At 40.0% G+C, this 22,903-nt stretch overlaps 1 protein-coding gene across 1 annotated transcript in view; it reads right to left on the minus strand.

Annotated features, from left to right (window-relative positions):
* The window catches only part of WDFY4 (WDFY family member 4), a 112,678-nt gene that overhangs the window by 75,478 nt on the left and 14,297 nt on the right, over positions 1 to 22,903 (minus strand). The window contains exons 9-20 of the mRNA XM_054637500.2: positions 22,207 to 22,659; positions 21,724 to 21,828; positions 20,644 to 20,834; positions 17,488 to 18,095; positions 13,403 to 13,496; positions 8,602 to 8,816; positions 7,631 to 7,731; positions 6,464 to 6,671; positions 6,117 to 6,193; positions 5,234 to 5,452; positions 4,059 to 4,243; positions 895 to 1,126 (exon numbers count right to left, since the gene is read on the minus strand). Of these exons, the coding sequence (XP_054493475.2) occupies positions 895 to 1,126; positions 4,059 to 4,243; positions 5,234 to 5,452; positions 6,117 to 6,193; positions 6,464 to 6,671; positions 7,631 to 7,731; positions 8,602 to 8,816; positions 13,403 to 13,496; positions 17,488 to 18,095; positions 20,644 to 20,834; positions 21,724 to 21,828; positions 22,207 to 22,659 (2,688 nt within the window). The remainder of the gene's footprint in view (positions 1 to 894; positions 1,127 to 4,058; positions 4,244 to 5,233; positions 5,453 to 6,116; positions 6,194 to 6,463; positions 6,672 to 7,630; positions 7,732 to 8,601; positions 8,817 to 13,402; positions 13,497 to 17,487; positions 18,096 to 20,643; positions 20,835 to 21,723; positions 21,829 to 22,206; positions 22,660 to 22,903) is intronic.

The following is a 22,903-nucleotide window of genomic DNA, read 5'->3' on the forward strand; positions in this document are numbered from 1 at the left end:
ATCCCTAGAGTCATGTGGCCACAACCTATGATTAGTACTGAAGTCCATCTGGGAAGAACTATGCTCAGAACAAGCCCCCCAGACTTCATAAAGTCTCAATGATTCAAAAAATCAAATCTTCCTGACTTCTACAGGTAATGTTTTTATTTCAGAGTTGTATTTTGACACTATTTCTCTCTCAACAACCCCTTCCCACACTTGACTTGCAACTTTTTGTGTATATTTACAGCATTCTGTCAGAAGGAGTACTCTCAGCCAGTGTTTTTGTTATTCTTTTAGGCTGGAGCATGACCAAGAAAGATTATTTTGCTGTTTTCAAATGAGAAATGGCCATCCCATTTCATCCCAAGTTCTAGCACAGAGGGGAATGCACTACTTGTTGGACAAAGAGTAATCAATACCTGAAATGTTTTGTCTGTCTGTCTAATAATTGAAGCTAACAGCATACTTTAGTTAAAAAGCCTCTTCATTAAATTGAATGTAACTTACTCCCCTGCCCCTCTCTCTTATTCTGCAGGCATTTGCAGTTAAACTCCATACTTCTCTTTCTGCCTTTTTTTTCCCATTAGCACTGTTAATGCAGAATGTCTCCCTTAAAGCTTCTGCTTTAATGCTTGTCCAACAGAAATCACAATCTTGCAACTCAGGACATGCTGTCCCTCTTTACTCTTCATCTCTCTCTGCTGCTTGATTCCTACCCTTCTTTCCAATTCACAGGATGTTACAAGATCCTCATGTATCCCACTACAATCTTGTACAACATGCAGTAACGCAGTTTTGCAGACTTTTAGAATAATCTCTAGACACAGTTGGAACACTAATAGAAGATTAAAAGAATAAAAAGAACACTGCCCTGACAAACAAACAGTGGCAGATATGAGAATTATCACATACCTTGAAGCTGTACTGCTTGGAAGTTGCTACAATACTGAGGGCCCAGCTTAATAATAACTTCTATGGTTTCCACAGAAATGGCTTCTTCAAACAAGTGTGTAGGACCAAGGCGCCAGGTCAAGGAGGACTTCTGTTTCCAAATGCGAGGAGTAGCTATGTACCCATAGACATCAATAAAGGAAGAGGGTTCCATGGAAATGCAGCTACCTGGTAAAGGCTGGAGATACTGCATCTGCAAAGAATGGAGGAATTCACTGCAGGGTTCCAATGCACTCAGGGTGCCCTGGGGTCTTGTCCCTGTAAGGTGCTGCCTGCCACCTCTTTGCTCGTTGAAGTCTCAGCTGTGCAACACAATTATACTGGGCCTGGCTCAGCTCAGCTCCTTTCCCACAGCAGCCCCACAGTGCTGTGCTCTGCACTGGCAGCTACAAAGGGCTTGGTAACACACCAGAGCTCTGGGTCTCACTGAGCAGAGCTGGCAGCATCAGCTCTCCAACATTGCCCTCATCAAGGGGCTGGGGGTGGGCAAGATCCTGGGAGGGCACACAACTAGGCCAGCTGACCCAAATCAACAACAGAGATATTCCATACTATATAATGTCAATGCAGACATAAAAGCTAAGGAAAGGAGGAGGAAGGGAGGGAATTCATTATTTACAATGGCTGCCTCCTATAGCTACTGCTCCATGTGCTGAAGGCCTGCTTCCCAGGAAGTGGCTCAACAGCACTCACTGATGGGAAGTGGAGAATAAACCTATTTTTTTTTTTTCTCTTTGCTTGTGCACATGAAAACTCACTTCTGCTTTAATAAACTCAACATACAAGTAATTTTCCATCTTACTCTCCCTCCTCTGTCCAGCTGGGAAGGGGAGCAATACAGCTGCTTGGTGGGCACCTGGCATCCAGCCAAGGTCAACCCACCACAACAATTATTAACTACTGTTCAGAAATTGGATTTTAAGTACTGTAAACATAAGCATTTTGAATGTTTAAGCCCAATTATTGTTCCAAAAACACAGTCAAAAGTATTGCAAGTATTGGGAAAGAAAAACCCTGTCTTGACTCCAGACATATTTCCTTTCCTAACTTCATAACCCTGACTTGACATTCAAGACAGGGACAAGTTACAGTTACTTTGTACTGGCATAAATGGAGAATAAGCAGTTTCTGAAGAGTGTAGATTGTCCAATTGCATCAGTAAGCTTCAGTGGAACTAACATTGTTTAGAAAACAGGGCCATTTATTTCTGGTACCAGAATAATGATTTGGCCTCCTAAACTGAGTCTATTTTATTTACCTGTAGAAGAAGTAGTTGGAATTTTTTGGTAAAGAGAAACTATATTGTACTTTGGGGCTTAGCCATGTCTTGAACATTTTGTTGCTAGGATGGGAGACTCCAAGCATTTACTGGTCTCTGACTACTGGGATTTAGAAAACAGGGATGGTCAATATTAAGAGGCAGGAGTTGACACTTCAGTGAATAATATTAGATTTGTTGCAGCACAGTAACACACCCCACTCCAGCTCCACCAACTAAAAATAGCCTTTAGTAGTGTTAACAACCTTCATCCATTTCTAATATCTTAGGCCATCTTTTCTTCACTGTACATATCAAGATAAAGACTTACATTAATCAGTGAGCCCAACACTGGGACAATCTTTTGTTTACTAAAGGATTATTTTATTCATATGAGCTGTTTCACTGAATGTTAAACACACTTGTTGTGAATTCTTTCATCAATTGCAATGTTTAGGCCTAGTTTTATTGATGACTTTCAGTCTCATTTGAAGGAAGTCAAATCGAATTAAATTTTCATTCTTGAAATGGATATAGGTCCCAAAAGGCATTTATAAGACAGATGATTTTTCTCAAGTATGGGAAAGAGAATACTTGGAATTAAACAGGTTGTGTTTACAACAGTGAGCTTTGCATGTGCTGAGATTGAGTTGAAATATAGGAACAAAAAGGAGACCAAGGTTACAAGTTACAATTAATAAAAAGATTCTACTCAAAAACCAAAAATCCACCACACCAAGCAGAGTTATAATAGAAAGAACAGGCTGCATTTTCTACACTTCATTCAAAACCCAAAAATCAGATCTCTGAAATAGTTTGAGATTAACTGCAATACCAGGAGCATGATGATATTAATAATAGAAACCAGGGGCTATTCTCATTTATCTCGTAGATTATGAACCCTTCAGGTGCATTTGGATTACTTTTGCCTGCTATTTCATCCAACCTGGGAATTGACTGCTGTGTGACAAAAATCACAAGAAATTGCATATTAGGGGTAATGCCAGCACACCAATATTAGCAATGAACTCATGAATTGATATAATCTCAAACACTGAACAACTAACCCTGAGGAACACCTATCTGTTCCTGAATGCTTAGTGTTCTAGTGAGGAAAAAGACCACTGACTGATAGTTCAAAGGGTGTAAGAGAAAGACAGCTTCACCAAATAAGATATAAAATAATACATGACCAAATAAGATGCTTGAGCAAATTCCTCCCACCTCTGGATTCTTGCAAAGAGCTGACCTGTCACAGCATCTTATTTTTCTATGACCTTTCCACTTTCAAGAGCTTTCTTGAAAACAAAGAGTGGAGACCCTCTGTGTAACTCACCACTTTTGCAGGTTTTAGCCTAAATCCAAGTCATCCTTGATTTGGGTCTCTCTAGCCACACCTTGATGTGAAGTACTTTTCATAGCTGACAACCTCTGCAGATGTTGGGCTTAAACTGATAAATCCTCTGAATCACTAGTAAACTCAGAAAATGTTGATCTAAGGGTATAACTGAATTTCAGCAACATAACCCTGAGCTACTGGCAAGCTAGTTATCCCCAACTCTAGATGAGCATCACCACACAAATTGCCCTGGTTATCTACATGCTGAAGGGGGAGAGAAGAGCTAGTTCAAAGCATCAGTATAAGCTGAGAACATAGTTCTGAAAAGCAGCACAAGTACACCCTGTTTTGTACAGATTTCTGACTCCACCCACACCCAGCACAGTGGCACGTGTTAAATGCGTAAATCGCCATGCTTTGAGTTTCTCAGATAATTACTGAAAAGTTATGGAAGGTGCATTGGGAAGTGGAAATGAAAAGCAATGCAAGGGCAAAGCCAGGCACCAGATCTTTGCAGAGAGCCTTTACCTTTGCAGAGCCAAGCATCTGACCATTTAGATAAGCTGACACAATGCAATTCTTCTTTGCTTCCTTAGCAACTGTCACTGTGAGATGATGCCACTGGCCAGTGACCAGAAGTTTACCACAGCCAAACTTGGCTTGCCTTGGAAATGGGGAGGGATTTAGGACCTCAGCCTCAGGTTCCATAATATCTGTAACAGCAAAAAAAGGGATAACTCAACAGAAAGTTTCTCATCTTCACCTGCCTCTAGAACACAGCTCTCAGATGTTACAGGAAGAACATGACACTCTGTGGGTACAGTGTGCTTTGATGCTATTAGGTCTAAATTCTTTAAAACACAGCCCAAGGTCTGTCCCAGGACCTACAACTTCCACAGCTCTCAAGATGCCTCCAGCATACAACATGTCACCCTTCCAAATAACACCTGCTGTCTGCCTTGATGCTGCAAACCTGCCCTGAACTAGGACAAACCCAACATGTTCACTAAGAGGAGAACCCCTCTGTGTATTTACAGAGTTAGCTGGCACAGAGAAAAAATCCCTAGCAGATCCATGAGATGATAAAAGTCTCCGTATTAATTTGTAGCTTTTATGAAAAAAGGCAAGCTGGAATTTTTATCATTATCTAAGGCAATCAGAGCACTCACACTATGTCAGCTGTGCATCAAAGTCCCAGCTACTATTCCCACATCATTTCCAACCTCCTCTGGAATATTCAATCAAATTTACATTTGAAGTATCTATTCTACTCAGTAAGGAAAAGGGATAAATATCAACAGGGAACAATATTAACAGACTGGCATAATAGAAAACATTCTGAAAGCAAGGAGAGGAAATGAGTTGTTTCATTAAGAAGCTAGATCACTCCCCTAAATCCTCAGTCCTACTCTCCAAACCTGCTCTTGTCACACAGAATTGAATGGTTCATGCCCAGTCTCCACAACTGCACACCACAATATAAGTAGCACTCAAAAATTTTCCATTGAATATTGTAGTAATTCACAATGCCTACAGTAGACTTAAACATAGGCAGCAATTACAATCATGACTAGATTCAAGAAGAAAACTGGAGAGAAATCTCATTAATATCCTGGGTACTTCAAAGAAGAGGAAATTTATTAATGAAAAATTCCACATAACAAGAGGACACAGCACTGCAACTTGACTGAAAAGAGCCTCACCAAGTGGCTGGAATTCCACTTCTTCTGTGGAAATGACCAAAGAAAGGTCCTGTGGGAGGAAGCTTACAGAAAAGCAAACAAATTCTTGCTCTGCTCTTGACATGTGCCTCACAATGGTAAGGAAGCGAAGTGGGTGGCTGCTGTGCACCAAACCAAACTTGCTCACCAGGAACCAGCAGGACAGTGTCAGGCCACTTGAGGGAGGGAACGTTCTGCTGCCTGTAGACAGGAGCAAAAAAGCATTGAGGAAGTTGCTTTCCTTCTGCAGCCATTAGCAAGCTGCTTTCTGTTACATTCTTCCATACCATGGAAGAACCAACACTAGATTATGGGGTTTAATTTCTATTCTGTTGGACTTCATTGCCTGTATTGAGTATCGCAGAGATTGCACATATGACTCTGTGCACATGTATAAATGATCTAAAGCTGACTGATGGGAAATGAGTACTAGATCTCCATGCTGTGGAGCAGATGAATTAGCAATCTTCAAGCCAGAAAAAAGTTCTCAAATTTCACAAAAAAATCAGGAAGTAAACGGTTCAGCCATTTCCCAGTCCACCCAATAGAGGATTTTGTTGTATAGGAGAAGCCCATTAAGTGAAAGATACTATTCCTTCCATAGATTAACCTAAAATCTGGTGGCTCTTACCGGTTAAGACTGTTTTCTTAGAAGCCTGCTTTAAATTTGTATTGCTAATATTCATTCATCACACTACAAAGTTGCAGTCAATTCCCCATTTTGCTGAGCAGGTCTGGGACACAGAGACAGAAGTGTTTTGGAACACACAGCTTATGGGCTGCCCTTTCTTACAGCTGTTGAAAGTTTTCATTGGGGCTGAGTAGCCAGTGCTCCCAGAAGCTGTAGGTGTGTCACAGTGCTTACCCGTGCCAGTCCCTCCCGAGACAGATTGGTCTGCACTGGACCCCATGACAGTGGCCAAGGTAGGCAGGTACAAACACCTATAAAAAAGCAAGCAAGAACCCATCATCAGAAAAAAAATCATCCCTGAGGGTCACCAGTAACTTCTGATTCTGCAGAATCATGATAGCAAGGCAGAGAGTAGGCTGTCAGCAATAAGACAGTAACAAAATGTGTTGGCAACGTTGCTGCATGGAAGGCAGCCATAGGATACACAGATTAAGATGAAGAGAGAAGTGAATAGTTGTTGTGCTCAGAGTAAGGGTTTGGAGACCCCAGAGCAGCTAAAATAAAAGCAAGAGCAGCAATACCCATAGCCTTCCATGGACATGTCAAACTCCACAAACGATGGAGCTAAAGCTGTGCTGTGCAGCTGGAAGTTCCGAGGGGATGTCATGGAGATGAGACTCATGGCAGTCTGGAGTGCCAGTGCAGATCCCTTAGACAGCCAAGGAGAGTTCCTGACAGGCACAATGGTCTGAGGATCAGATTTACTGCCCACCACACTCTCTTCTGAACCTGAAAGAAGAACACAGTGCCTAGCCAGATCAATGTCAGCGAGTCATTTTCCATCCACAGGTATTGCCCGCATTCTAGGCATCCCTGCTCAGAACAGCACTTCATGCTCTTGAGATAACACATCCTCATCAGCCCACAGAAATCCTACAGCAGTACAAAAAAATATTGCACTGAAGACATTTCAAAATGGGAGGCATTCAGGAGAGCCATAGCCATATTTTAGCCATATTTTCTTCCTACACATCTTCAGGCAGCTCCAGAACTCACCTTACTAAAAAATGTCCCAAACCCATTGGTTTCATTTTTCTTATGCAAAGACTATTCATTCAACTGTGCTGTAACAGAATAGTCCCAAGCAACACTATGGAAGTCCCAACAAGCAATGGGAGAGGACTTGAAGAACAACTGTAAAGAACATAAGACTCAAATACAGACCATGCTGTATCAGGTGTCTCTGGCATGAGACTAGTTTAAGCACCAAATACTGTAGCCTCTCATCTATAAAATACATTAGAGCAGAGAAATGACTCAGATGGAAAACAGCCTGCATAAGCAAGGTAGATTTCTAGGATATCCTAGGGACTACAAAAAGCAGTGCTCTTTATTCCCATCCTAATTCTATTTCTGTCTATAAATCACTAGAAAAATATGCTGCAAAACAAAGGAGACATTCCCCTTGGTTTGTAGAATATTAGTATTTTTATAAACCATGTCCCACCCAGTAAAATCTGAGTATATACTCAGCATCTAACTTGAGCAAAGATTTAATTTGATCTCTGCTAGCCATTAGATCAGCTCTCGGTGTTGGTCAAGTACCACCCAATCTGGGTAATACCCAGTGAAACTCTCCTAGGCACACTCCACCTTCATAGGGACTGTCTTGGAGCAACCGACTCAACAGCACTTTCCTGTCATCGCACAGACATCTCTAACTCAGCCCCAGTTCATTGTGTGCTTACCTGCATTAGCTGAATCACTCCCCTGACAGGGAAGGACCTTGGTCTTGTTTGTGCTGGGCCTAGAAGGTACTAATGGAGAACCTCCCAGCCACAAAAATTGCCTAACATGAAAAAAAAAAGTTATTTTAAAAAAGGAAACCAATCCAGACACTTGGAGTCACAGCAACCATGCAAATGGAGCTTAGACTTCTGAAGAACAATTTATTTTACTGAACACCAAATTTTAAAGACATCCCAAATAGAACAGAAGAAATGTTTTCCATTGTAGCAACACAAATATTTTGCTTGCTTTATATTTCCTTTCAAGGTTTTCACGTTGAAAAAAAAATCAAAGATTTCTTTTCTTCATCACTATTTTTGAATAACCCTAATTTTTCAGGAAAAAAAAAATCTATGGGTAGGGGTTTTTTATTGAGTTCTTTTTTATAAATCCTATTCCCTATTTGCCTGAAAGAAATACAGTCCTTCACTGAATATTTAAATTCATCTGCACTCTGGCAGCTGTTAGGTACTGTAATGTCTAGGACTTGTTAGCATTAATGAAGAAAGTGCAACCTCAAACTGGAAACAGTGACTGAGGAAGAAGAATGCACTTTCTGTTTTTAAGTCTGTCATTAACATGGATCTGAGACATGAAAAAGTCATTTTTACCCTGCAGAAAATAGCTTCTCCATATAAATACCAGGAGAGAATAAACCTGTTTGTTTTACAATGACTTAATTAGCTCATTCATAAGTGGCTTTATAACCCCTGCAGAGATGATGCAGAACACTACAGACTCATACCATCTTCAGGAGTCATTTAAGCATATATCCTGCAATCAGTGAGGAAGGAGGATTAACTGAGACTTGAAAGAAAAGGCTGAGTCTTGCTGAATTAGAGCACTACATGAAGCATCTAATTATTTTCTAAACTTTGGGAAAAAATGGCACCACTAAAGCAAATTGCTTCCATTAGATACAATCTCATACCTTAACACATGTGGCTCAACAGCCTGTGATGCAAGCTTCTCAAACACCCTAGTGAGGGGCAGGTGCAGGGGGTGGCTGTCACTGCAGAAAGCATCTTGACAGGAGGTGATGACTGTGCTCAGCAGGCCACACTCACACATCACCTGACGACTCTTCTCTGACTTCACCAAGGACTGGATATGATCAACCAGAGCACATTGGATTTCCTGGGAAAGCTGAAATGGACACAGAAGTAAAGTCAGAGAGCTAGACAGGACAATTGATTTATTCTGTTTTAATTTGTTTTCCAATTGTCAAATCCCTGAGTGTAAACATCTGGTCCAGAAAAGAAGCCCCTGAGGCAAGAGGCTCAAGCAGAACTGCATGGCTGTTCTATCAAGCTCTGCACTAAAACAATGTGCATATATTCATCTGAGCAGCTGCCTGGCCATCCACAGCTCAGCTTTCCTGTCACGTCTCTGTGGCAGTGAAGGAAGAAAACAATCAGCTGGCATTCAAAAACAAGGCACCACCACCAAGGACAGGGTATTGGGCATAAACTCCAAGACCAACACAGGAATTCAGAATATATATAACAATTAGCCTGTGGAGAGCAATATTGATATGGTCTACTCTTCATTCTAAAAGCACTGATCTTAAAGAAAACTGTCTCAAGCAATGTCATGAAACAATTTTAAACACTTCTCTATATGTTTTGCTGAATTGAAGTTTTGCTTCATTATTGCTTCTTAATGATCTTTAAGTCCCTCAATTCTCATAAATTATCTTTAGAGCAATTTGTTTCTAGTTAGGAATGCACTGTACCCCATTGACCTAACTAGGTTTCATGTAGAAGTAACTGGATCATATATTTAAACACTTACAATCTTACAAGGACGAATTATTCCCTATTTCAAAGAGCTTTCAAACTTTCTCACATGATGTTCCAGGAAATAGACATGCAAACTTTTAAAGAAAAGGACAACAATAGGGACAGGCACACAAATAAAGGAATGGGATTTGATTTTATAACATGAATGAGAAGCAACTGGATTCAGAATAAGCTTATTAAGTGGAAAGAGGAATTGAGCTCTTTTGCATTCAACCAGACAAAGCCAACACAGGACAATTTTAAAGCCAACACAGGACAATTTGTATTCAAAGTGTCCCCAACTGCAGCACTTTGAAAACATTACATTCATTGCTCATATGTACTGTTTTTGCAAATTCAACTAAATTTGTCATATCTGAAGGGTGTGTTCTTTGTATAACATTTCCTAAGGGTGAGTTCTTTGGATAACCCTTTCTTCTCTCTGAAGGAATATTCATTGCCAGGGATATCAGTTTCACTGTGCATCACATTGCATACAGAAAGTGTCCACCAGACTAAACTACGTTATTACAGAGTGTTTACAAGTTCCATAACTTTTTAAAGCTTTTAATTAACATTTTACTTCATTTCTGACTATATGCAGGAAAGTATGTGTAAATAACACTAAACAGAGAATGGCACAGGTCTTGACTAAGTGAAGCAACTCGTTTATTCCAAAATAAATCCAATAAAAGCATAATGGTGTACAAAAAGATTGATTGTTTTCATTAGCCTAGCAGCTCTGTCAATAGCAATATTGCTTTGTTTTGAATAAAATGAGCTGTTTTCATGGATTTTTGTTCCAGTAAAATGAGATTTTAGTGGAAATATTAAAGGTGGCCAAGAAACCATGCTGTGTATTTCTGTATGCATGGATTGATTTTCTTAACACTTATTACTTGCACCTTGAATCAGGATATTGAAGTTGCAGTTAGAACACAGCTGAGCTCTGCCTCAGATTAGAGTTTTAAGGGCAAATGTCACCTAGCAATTTGCCCAATCTGCTTAAGTAGTTCCCAGATTCTTTCTCCTAAGAGCTGATAGTTTCAAAACTTGGTAGCTGAATTTAATTCACTCTTATTCATCTTCAGGGTTATTATGCTATTTTCAAGATAAGCAGAAATGATGAACTTTTGTCACTGTGCATTCACTTCAAAAGGATGCAATTTCCTTAGATTGAAGAACAAAATAGCAATAATTGTGTGTGCAGAAATACTTGAAAAATTTTACTTTTTTAACATCTAAAGGGAGAACAAGTAATTTAGCCTAAATTTAAAACAGGGATAAGTGCCTTTTTAAAAAATGCAAAATCCTTATTCATGTTGATTTCACAACAGTGACTATGACAGCAGCTCATTATACAAGAGACATGAATGAAAACAAAAAGGAAAAATCCAGCTGTGGAAGCAATAGTATTACTTAGCAAAAATATAAATAATTTACATGATGAATTGTGTGAGGATTCTTTTTTGTCTGTATTCAGAAGAAACCTGCCAGGATGATGAGACAGAACTGAAACAAGCTTTTATTCTCTTCTCAGAAGTTCTTTCCTTTCCCTTACCCACCCTTGTCAGATCTAGACGATCTCTTTATCTGACATTACAAATGGGAAAGATTTGTCATGACACTTCGGAATCTCAAAATTTCAGTCAAGGATAACATGTGTCTGAGAGCAAACTTCTTTCTTTTCAAAGGTAGAAAATACCTTGAAAATTGTGAATATCCTGGGCCACATATCTGAAGTGGATGCGAACCTGTCTCAATTTACAAAGTGTTTGAAACATGTGCAAGGCTATCTTTCATCACTGAACAGGCAACATATCAATGAAAGGAAAATCTATCTTGTATGTGGTCAAACAACACAGAGTCTGATGGAAACTGGCTTAGTTTCAGTCATAGGCATGAACATGAGCAACATCCTCTAAATAAAATTTACTGACTTGAAGACTGCTTACTGACTCAAACCTCTTGGCCAGTTTAAAATTTTTAAGCAAGTTTCTGGACCCACGACATTCAAATTATTTTTTTCTCATGCCTAGCAATGGCAAGAATATACATCCACAAATCTGTTCTCCTCAGCTCTTAACTGTCATTCCAGAAAGTATAAGAAATGGCTAAAGTGCAAAATCACCTGTTTTACTGTCTGCTGCTGGGTTTTCTACACTGACAGGCTCAACATTGCTTCAGCCCATCATTTCTTGGGTCTGACAAAGGTCACTGAGAAGTTGAAAACTTGGCAGGAAATTGATATTATTTCTGAGGGTCGGAATTGAAAGTACGTAAATTTTATTGAGTTCCATTTAAGTTTCTGTAAAAGCAGTGCTTTCTTGTTGCTAATTCTGTGAAAGCAAACGAATCACACATGACCTGAACTGATTCAAAGATTTTTCCAGATTACTCTCAGACACTTGGACCTAAAATATCTATCATGGCACTAGGACAAGCAGAAAGAGATGAATTATTGTCTCTTCTTCTCCACATTTGCTCCAAAAAAGGGTACTTTTTGATTCAGTCTTAAATTCAGAGCAAGAAGCCCCTTAAGACTTTTTATGAAAGTCTGCAGTACATTCACAAAGCCATTATTTCATCTCACCTAGCTGTTTAATACTGTAGCACTAAAAAAATAAATAGTAACCAGTTTGGGACAGAATGTATCTACCCAAAGAGTAATTCCTTCAGTTATTTTCCTTCTAGCATGTAGCTCCCCTTCGCCAGCCACTGAGGTTAAACCTTTTGCATCAGATCTTACCTGACTCCTGTGTTCCAAGCAGAATCTCCTGGCACAAGGATTCATGCAGTGATATATGTTACGATTAAAGCTAATAAAGTCCAGCCTTTTATGGCTCTACCTGGCAGCATCAGTGAGCTCCCCAAGCTCTGAAATAGTCTATTCATTCTCTCTCTCATTCAATGATTTTTCAATAGAAATAGCCAGGAAAATTCTATTTTTTCTTTAACCTTTTCTGCAGGTTATTTTATGAGAACTCCTCAAGACATTTGTCAATTCCTAGGTAGGTAGGGTTTGACTCAGGACTTTGCATAATAGTGGTCCAATTTTACCTGAGGTAATCATATTCACAACAGAAATACTAAAACACTACCAGTAATAATATCTTCTTGACTAAGAAAAAAGGAGTGAGAAAAAAAAGAAAATATGAGCATACTTAAATACATAACTGGAATTTGTGCTCTAGTCCTTCATACTTTTAAGAACACTGCCATCTCCTGAGGATCTCAGAGGCTCTCCTTGCAGAGCTCAAGTCCTGGAGCCAATTCCAATTTCTCAATGACACTCTTATCCAATTAACCCTTCTACTTGTTTTTCAGAATTTAATTACTGTAATTAACAAAATTTCACTAGCTGGTGGCTTGATTCCAATAAACAAGAGTTGGAATGTGCCAGCAGTTATTTGTTCCTTTCAGAGCTCTGGATGAACAACCTGGTTTTATTTCAGTCCCTTCATGTGTACTTTGACTGCATTCAAGTATGTTAGACCAAACAGCCAATACAATATAGGCCGTATATTCATTCAGAGTGGGTGTGTATATATATCAGGATGGTTTGACAAAGAAAAACACCTCCTAAGCTGCATTAAATGTTTATGGACCATTAGGTCTGAAGGGTCAGGCTGTTCTGGTTGCTTGGTCTGTTGGCTATACTTAAAACAGTTTTCAAGGCACTTCTACATTATGGCTTTGCAATAAGTATTCTGGGACCAAAATCCATATACTGCATCAGGCAGGCACAGAAATGCTTTGGCAAACTGACAGCCAAAAGTCTTTTTTGCTCTTAATCTACTGACTCAGTGAAATTTGTGCTGTTCCTCCTGACAGCGTTTTAGGTAAATTTTAGTACTGCCACATTTGCAAAGACTAAGCAATTCCTGGAAACAAAGCTACAGAGAAGTAGAAGAGACTGTTTAGATGGCTTTTTGATATGTTCAGACTCACCTGAGCATATCCTTCTTTGTACAGCCTTGGCAACAACCTCACCATGACACAGACAGCACCTGGATGTACAATGGTGCAGTCTCTCATTTCCAACCTGCAGTAAAAAGACACATCATAATTATCATTAGAACAGCAAAGAGGTTCTAACCATGTTCCAGCAGAGCACAGCATTAAATCCTCCCAGTAACAACAGGCTCAGCATTGGAAACTAAGCAAACAACACAAATTATCCAGAACAACTGGATGCCTCCTGAGTAACAAAGACAGGACATCACCTGCTCATGAGCTGACATTTCAAGGACCTGCACATCCAAAGATGTGAGGCAGCCTCTTTAAGCAAATTTTGCCTTTGAAGGTATTTGCAGAACAGAAAACAGACAACCAGAGCAATCATTGATGCATCAGTCCACAACCAATGTTATCCTTTTATTTTCTAGAAGTTTATAACTTGGTTTATACAGTAACCTTAGTACTTTAAGATAAAATGGAAATAGGCAAAGATGAGACAGTCTTGATGAAATCAGTATGCCATCCTCCCCTTCCAACACTAGAATCTGTCTAAAGTAGTAAAGTTGAATATCTGCTTTCCCACCAGTTTTCATTTTTGCCACTTATGACCTTTTTATGTTCAGTCACAGGAAGGAACTGAAGAATCAGAAACATCACAGAGAAGATCTGCTAATCCCATGATGCAGGCTAGAGGTCAGATATATCTCAAAAATGAACCCATAGCACAGCAAAAGCTCTAGTTTAGCCACTACAAGCTCATCCTGTTTGGAGTAGCATCAGAATTTCTGGGTGCACCTCTGAACTGGAGTTGTGATGTGCACTGTCAGAAACATCTGTCCCAAGCAGATCTCACAAGAAAAGCAAAGGCAGCATCTAATGGCTGTAATTAGACTGACAAAATAAAGCATAATATGCTTTATGAACTGTATAAAACACAAGGTACAAGGATAAGAGTAAGCATAAAAAAAAAGTTTTACAAGGGACGTAAAGGTGGGTAAAAAGACTGCAATAAACATGTTTGTTTAGCCACTCCCAAAAAGGCTCATCTGATACAGCAGAACAGGGAGTAGTGTGTAGCACACTGCCACACAGTGACAAATAATTTTTACTGCACCCTCAAGAAAGATAATTTCAAATTAATTGCTCATTTGCAATATTTTCTGTGCAACAAATCAAAATCAGGTCTGGTATAAAGAGTTGCTACTGCAGTGGTTTCAGTGTGGATACATAGACCTGTACTTAACATGAATGTGGGCAAGTTTTGAAATGTCACAGAAAAAAGTGCACTGAAAATACATCCTCCTCCTATTTCCCTGAGAAAACCCACATGACTTTAAAAGAGAGAAATGCAGGCTCACTAGAATCAACAGGGACAAAATCACAGTTGGAAAGCTGCCTGGCTGGAAACAAGCTTGGCATGCTGGCCCATGCCCAGGTGAGCCAGAGTGTGCCCAGGTGGCCAATAAGGCCAATGGCATCCTGGCCTGCATCAACAGCAGTGTGGCCAGCAGGAGCAGGGGAGTGATTCCAGCCCTGTACCTCACCCTGGCACAGGTGAGGCTACGCCTCGAGTGCTGTGTCCAGTTCTGGGCCTCTCACTACAAGGACCTCAGGGTGCTGGAGTGTGTGCAGAGAAGAGCAACAAGGCTCAGGAAGGGTTTAAGAATACTATATAAGCCTTATCTCCAGCCTTCTCTGTGGTCCTCATTTTATGGCCTTGGTACAAAAGCTGTGTTCCTGTTCCAAGTCCTCACCTCTGCAAACAGCCCATCTCTGCCACTCCTGCCCCAGGGCTATCCAATCAGCCCTGTGATTCCACTCCATCTATCTCACCAGCTTCATGGTGTGAATGGCAAATCTGCTCTGCACTGGTGCTACTTAAATAAGATAAATAAGAGGTTTTGGGTACAAAATGAGATGTCACAAAGAACCTGAAGAGCCATTAGCACAGTGAGCTGACTGTGGCAACAGCAGCTGCAGCAGCCATGCTGCTTGGGTGGGCACAAAGAAGGGCTTCCCTCCCAAAGAGATCAGCCTCAGTTAACACAGCTTGCAGCAGGCTATGTCTAATCACGAGGAACAAAAGGAAAACCAGAGACCCTATCTGCCACAAAAGGTGTTTCAAACATTACTGCAGGAGCAGGAACACAGAGGGCTGGTTTTGAGATGGGAAGGACAGAGTCTATTCCCAGAAGTTTGCAGCATCATTGACCACAGGACAGTGGAAGGGGCTAGAATATTATCCAGCATTAAAATCCTAACTTTGCTATGTATTAGGCACAGGCTCCTGCAGGATGACCTCCTTTCCCTGCCTCTTTGGGAATATTAAATATGTGTTACAAGATGGGGCATCACAGGCCACCTACACTGACTGCATTCAAGTTCCTCCTTTCAAGCTGCTGCCTGAAAACTTTCAGGGGGAAGTGTGAGTGTGGATTATAGCAAAGAGGAAGCTGCACTAGGGGAACAACAGGCTTGCAGAAACTATGGGATGTCTTAGTTTTATTTTCATAAATTTTACTGGTGGAAAAGGATACAGCCTGCATATCTTGAAGACTGTCAGCTTTCCAGTACACGTTCCTCTTTTGTGTTTGCATACATTTGTCATGGACAGTTTCCAACCTCCCCTAGCTGATCTGGCTTCCTTTTGTGCCTTCACATCCCAGAGCAAACAATCCCAAATCAGACAGACACTGTGAACTGAAAGGGTCCCAGTTTAGAGGATTAGTATCTCCACAAGTGGTATTCAGTTACTGCAGAGCACCACATCTCAGCAGGCAAAACAACACAAGGAGATGGGAAACCTTGCTTATTTCTTCATTTCAGACCTAGTAACTTCAGAAAGAAAGAACCACACCCCTCCCAGCATTGCCCCAACCTACTCTTTCTCCCTTAACATCCCATACAACAGACAGTGTACTTCACACAACTACCACCCTCTATGTACTCTATGCACAGGGACCCACATTCTCCCAAATCAGGCTAGGAAGATCTGCTTGGAAAAGAGCATTTATTCCTCCTGAGCTATCAAGTCTTCTCCCTAACACTGAGTGCTACTCAGAAACATCCAGTGTAATTTAAAGAGCAAACATATCCATGACTACTTTAAAGTCACAGGGAGCAGAGAAATCTACCACATGTTCTTTCACTTGCTTCAAACAAGTATAAATATAACCAGAAATGCTTATTCAGCCTGCTTCAGTACTCATGGAAAAGAGTTCTGCTGACTTCAGTGGCTGCTGCTATGAGAGGCAGACATCATGTCTTGGTCTTTAACTTGGGAGATGACTTTGCAATAATCTACAGTGAGGGTTGAAGAAATCTCACACTTATCAACTTAGATTTTTTTAAGCATAACTCCAACCAGAAACAAATTTGGTAAAAGGATTGATATTCAAGATAAACTTAGAAGAAAATGAATGGACAGAAAAATCTCCTGAGTTACAAAATGCAGGGGATTCAGAACTGATTTCCAGCTGCCTGCTATACTGATTTCTGGTATAGTCTTCCCTTCCTACCAAGGATCTATGTTTTGACATAAACATTTATTCAATGAGGTAGGCAGTATGACTCTTCCTTTTCCAATTTTCTCTACTTCAACATGAATAAATGAGACATATGTGCTTGGACACACATGTATGAGGGAGCATTTAAAATACCTTAGTGTAACTTTTATTTTCAATGTATTGAGTGACTGGAAGCAGGTTGCCACATAATTGAAAAAGTCAAAATTGATCAGACCAGGTTCAAGCTGTGACTAAGCACAAGACTTAAGTCCCAGCAACCTTCTTCTAAGACTCCATTCCTGCTCCCAGTCTGCAGGTGTCAGAATCTTCAACATAAACTCTGCAGCTCTTGGGGCTGTGTGTCCCACTGCTGCACTAAATTATTTTTCCCAATTTTTCCATCATTTACCTTTCCAAAAGCATTGACTTCTACTGCCTGGAAGCCTGGGAGTTGGGATTGAACTGATTTGCTTACCCTTGGCAGGTTATATCACACCTTCCCTCAGTTTATTACCATATAAAATGCACATATCTTTAGTACTCTATTTCCTGTAGTAAATAAAGGCTTACTTCTCTTCAGGGTTCCCCCATAGCATATAGGCAGAGGCAGGTAATTTGTTGCCTGGTCTTTTGAAAGGAACAGGATGCTCTCCTTGAGCTTGGGGTGCCTCCTCATCATCTCTTGCTTCTTCCATCTCTGGCTTCCTCTCCTTAAAGTAGCTTTCCCGATGGAGGGTTCCTTTGACCATGTGATCAAGAAAATTCAGAATCCAAATGCAGTTTTTTAGCCATTCTGGGAGAGGTTGTGAAGAACAGAATGCTGCATCCAAGAATTCTGAAAATGTCCTTGTCTTCTCAAGGCTCACAGGAATTTGCTTTTCCCCTTCTGTCCAGAAGCATCCAAGTGATCCAAGATCCTCTGCCATCTTTTCAAAGAGGCCATTCCTCTGGAAGAAGGTGCTGTTGACAGGGTCTAGGTGCAGGGCTGCAGTTATCCCCTGAAGAGCACAGCAAACCAGCTCCAGTTTGCAATTCTGTCCAACTGCTGCCCACTGCCCAGATGGAGGGTCCTGCAGTGCACCTTCCATGTCTGAGAGGAGGGACAGGAGCCCATTGAATCCACTGCAGGTTCTGAAAGCTGAATGGCTCTTGGGACTCTCCAGTATCCTCAAGAGTGACTACAAATGTTGGGAAGAACAAAAACAAAACAAACAAAAAAAAAAGCAGTTAAATCAGGGGGAAAAGAAGCTTTAGAATACTTTAAAATTACAAGTTCGCATAAAAATTCTTTCACCAAAATTTCACTCTTTGAGGAGGAAGGGGAAGGTGGTCAAAATAAAGGTCATCACTGCACAACTTCTCCTCCCTTTCCCCATATACCCAATGAATCATACAACCAGCTCTTGAATGCACCCTCAGGAGCACTAAAGCAGTCAGCCTAACAGGTACAGGACAGTGCTAACAGGAGGAAGCAGAGAAATCAAAACTTCCTGCTTTACAAATCCTAGTCAGTTTGGCCAGAGGTAGTTTCATATCTTTGGCTGTTCTTTTACCAGTCTTCTCAGACTCTCTCAAGAAACCTGCTTTTGCCCTAGATAAATGGAAGTAAAGATTAAATTGTAAATACTTTCACATGGAAATGGGCAGGAAGGGACATCTCTCTACAGACAACTGTTCCTGCAGCCCTGAATGCACATGAGAACCCACACTAGACTTTTGCTCCTATGACTGAGAAGGCCCTTTTCAAAAAAACCGGTGACATGGGATGGCACAAAGGATATTGCAAGCAGCAGACTCTCTTCATTAAAAAAGACAAGAATACTTTTTCTCAGCTAAAGTATTTTTAAAGTTTGCACAACACTTTAGAGGAAAAAAAGCCATAAAAAGTAAGATCTCAAGACAATGAAGTCATTAGATTTTATCTAACTTCAATAGGCTTAAAGCAGGTTATAAGTGAATACCACTTGACAATATAACACATATATAAAAATAACTTAAACTATTTTCCAATTCTGAATTTTATGGGTTTGCCATTTTAAAACAAATCTGGAAAAGTTATTAAGAACTGTGGAACTAAAATTGGTGAGAAAAAGGAGCTTGCAAGGAAACAGTCTACTGCACTTAAATATAATTGATCCCAAGTTTTTGGGGTGTTGTACAATTCATTTTTTACAGGGACTTTTCAAATTTGATGCTATACCTTTGCACATTGGAAAGGGTTAATTTCACATATAGATCTCCCTGAGAGATATCCAATGGAAAAGCTTTACTTCACAACCTCCTGAGGAGGAACAGTTTTTAACAGAAATATATTTGCCTTTAACAGGACCTGGGACTGTGAGAATGGGTTGTGAGAACTGAAGGGGGAGGGGGCACTCTATTACTGTCATTCAATTTTGTATGATAATGTATCAAACCAGGCAGAGACTTCTGAACAGGGAGTAAATTTAATAACTTAGAGTTGAAGTTATCAGGATGGCTTTAACACATTCCAGAGTAGGTCAACAGTAAACACATTTCCTCCAGCTTTAACTCAGTTAGAATTTAATCACCTATGAGTTAGTATTCCTCTGTCTTGAATCTATAAAACTGATGTCTGCTGGAAACCCCCTAACTCAGTTACTGCTAACAGAATTTATTTTGCACATTCCATTATTTGTTATTCCTCATAATTGTCCACGTGCCACACTGGAATACGGCAGTGCTAATTGCATTTGGGCTCAGGCTTTAACAGCTAAATATACATTAGCAAATCAATCTGAATTTGTGTGTAACACAATCATAGTCCCAGAGGATAAAGAAAATAAATTCATTTGCTTACATTATACTTTAATACAGTTATCATTTGTCAAAATTAGACAGTGAAGTTGCATTTATTTTCATATTAGTTTGGACACCATACTCAACTTTTCCACAGGTATTGTTAAAGTTTACTATTTCAAATCAAAGCTATAAACTTGATCCTTTTAATTTTTTTTTAATAACATGGTTCTTTTGTTATAGAAGCAGTTGTTATATTGTATAGAAAAGTGAATTGCATTCACACTTGACAGAGAAGGTAGAAAGAAATTGTAAAATCAGTGCTTACAACAGTGCTGCTTTTCAACTGGATGTCTATGACCTATAAACCAAAATAAAGCACTGTGATTCTTTCCTCTGTTTCATTGCTTAAGGGTCAGACACTCTGAGGTCAATAGAGGCTATGATTAGTTCTAGTTTCTTCCTCCAAACATTCATAAAATTCTTCCTTTCCATTGCCTCATCTCTTTTTACATGTGTTTACATGTATTCACACTTGTGTTTGTGAGAAATGACAAAACTAAGGACAGCAAAGTTTTGACCTTGGAAACTTATCAGAATGAAGCTGTTTGTCTCATGCCTTTCCTGGCTCTTCCAATCTTGCTTCTTCACATCTTGCATCCTCTCTCTGCAAATCCACTTTCATTCACGTTTGTTTCTCCTTTCTCTGGCACCTTACATAGGACTGCCCATACAACCGTGCCTTTAGCATTTCCATTTTTCCCCCTTGCATTACTATTTATGTCTTCAAAATACTTTGTAATCTGATGCTGAGTGAAGGTATTGACAACACAGGCATTGCTAAAAATCAAAGTGCCCAAGTCACCATAATCTAGAGCTGGCTTATGGCTCCTTCCTCTGCTCTTACATCTTGAAAACAGATAGTTCCCAAGAAAATAATGCCCAAGTGGAAGCCACATTAGTTACCTTCAGAAGATCTAGTTTCAGGTGCAGTTCCCATTGAGTGGAAGAACAGAGGGCCCCAATAATAATGCTCATATATTCTTCATAATTGATGACTGATAACTGCTCCAAGATGCTGAGAGTAGCACTCCTGTAGCACTCATCATCCAAAAATATCTTGATATATGGCACCATTCCATAGTCCTTCAGAACAACTAGGGATAAACACATTATCATTTTTTAGTTAAACTACCCTTTGCTTGTAATTTTTACAGGCAGATTTTCAGTGTTGGTGTGAAGTGCTTCATTTCTACAAATACAGCAGGACAGGTGAGAAGAGCAGCTGGTTAAGCTAAAGAGGACACAAACTGAATGGCACAAGAACAGTTAGGGATTAAATGACTGGATGACCATGATTTCCAATCATCAGAGATGACAGATTCCCAATACAATAATGAATGAAAAGGAAAGGACATCTTAGTTTCAGCTTAAGCATCTCTTTCATTTAGGAAGGGAACTTTTTGATAGTTTCTGAAAATATATTTACACCATGCAAGATGCTGCAAACATGATGATTTTACGGTTCCAGAGGGAATTAAGTGGATTCCTGTATTCAGTAGCATTCACTCCTGTGCTACTGTGTTCCACAAGATTCCCTACAAACAGGTATAAGATTCTTAGGTATAACACACCTATATAGGTATAAAACTCCTATATAGGAGTTTTTCTCAGCATGTGCTGATCCAATCAAGATTTCAAATAACAGATAGTATGGCAGAAAATCTGGAACAAATGATACACAAGAGTCAAGTACACACACTTTTTTCCCACAAGCTAGGTTAGTGCATCCTATATAAACACTTCAGGAGTATGCAAATGGATGAAGGAAACAAGCTGACTACTGGGGGAAAGGTTATAATTCAGGATGAGAATACCTTTGTCACATTTCCTTCTAGTGTAACACAGTTATCCCTACACTTCTTGCTTTTTTCCTCCATTTTTGACTGAAGCACAAAATTCAGAAAATTTGTTTGTGCTCCTTAAGACCATGGCCACTTACCACCAAATATCACAAGGGTAACACAGTCATGTGTATTTCCTTACCCGTGTTCCTCACAGACCTTGCTGTAAGGGCAGCCACCATTTCCAGCATCACAACATTTAATTCCTTCTCAGTGCCTTCTTTAGGGTTAGGCAGATGAGTTCCAGCTGTCAGCATATTAAAAGTTATGTTACAATATACAAGAAATGGAAGGAAGTATTTTTCTTGCTTCAATCTCAAGTTTGCATTCTAGAGAACCCCAAATTAAGACCTGTTTAAAAGTGTGGGCTGAAGGGTGCCACACAGAAAAATTCAACATACACCAGCAAAGAAAATCCCAGAGCTATTTAGGCTAATGAGCAGAAAAATAAACAGCAAAGATTTCAGAGAGAACCCAGCTTGTGTGCCAAATTTAGGCCAACTGGCTTGAAGACAATCTAGCTATTTAGTATAAAAAAAATACATAAATTTACTGTAGAAAAAGATTATTTATTCCTATTAATCTGCCTGCTTCAATGGTCATCGTGAGTGGCATTAAGTTGTACCTGATTTCCTCAAGATCTTGGCTTCCTTCCTCAAGAGTGCCAGCAATAGGCCTAAGAGCCCAGAGTCACGGAAAATGTCACTAAATAACAGGTCCTTCTGGGTCATGCTGAGAAGGCACTGGAGAGCTGTTAAGGTGCAAAATGGCACTATGTTCTCCTTTATCAAATACTGAACCTTCTTCAAAATCTCATGGGGAACATAGGACAGGTCCAGGACTATGGACTCCACCAGTCTGAAGAACTGGACTTGGACTGGGTGTGGTTTGAAGTGAATGATGTCAGTGAATTGGTTGATAGGTTGCAGTGTCCACTCCAGAAGAAAGAAATTCATTCTGTCCCAAGCCCATATGGTACCAATTGCTGACAAGATTCTTCCACACAGGTGCTGATCATTGCTTCTCTGGAAAATGGATTGCAGCACCTGGAAAGGCTGGAGGTTTTTCACTGTCATTCCTGTGTGGAAAAAACCCAGGTGAGATCATTTTGACCTGAATGTCATTTAAGTCTGCAAGCATCCTAATTGTAATGTTAGATCATCTGAAAGTGGAAATGAGAGCAACAGACATGAGGGATGTGACTGGGAGGAATATTCTTGAGCTTGGATGAGATGCTAGAGCTAACATGGTCATTTCAGTTTGATGTAGGTGGCATTCAGGCTCCTGCAGCACTGACACATGGATCTGAAGACACCACATCA

This window comes from Agelaius phoeniceus, chromosome 9, assembly GCF_051311805.1.
Source record: "Agelaius phoeniceus isolate bAgePho1 chromosome 9, bAgePho1.hap1, whole genome shotgun sequence".
NCBI lineage: Eukaryota > Metazoa > Chordata > Aves > Passeriformes > Icteridae > Agelaius > Agelaius phoeniceus.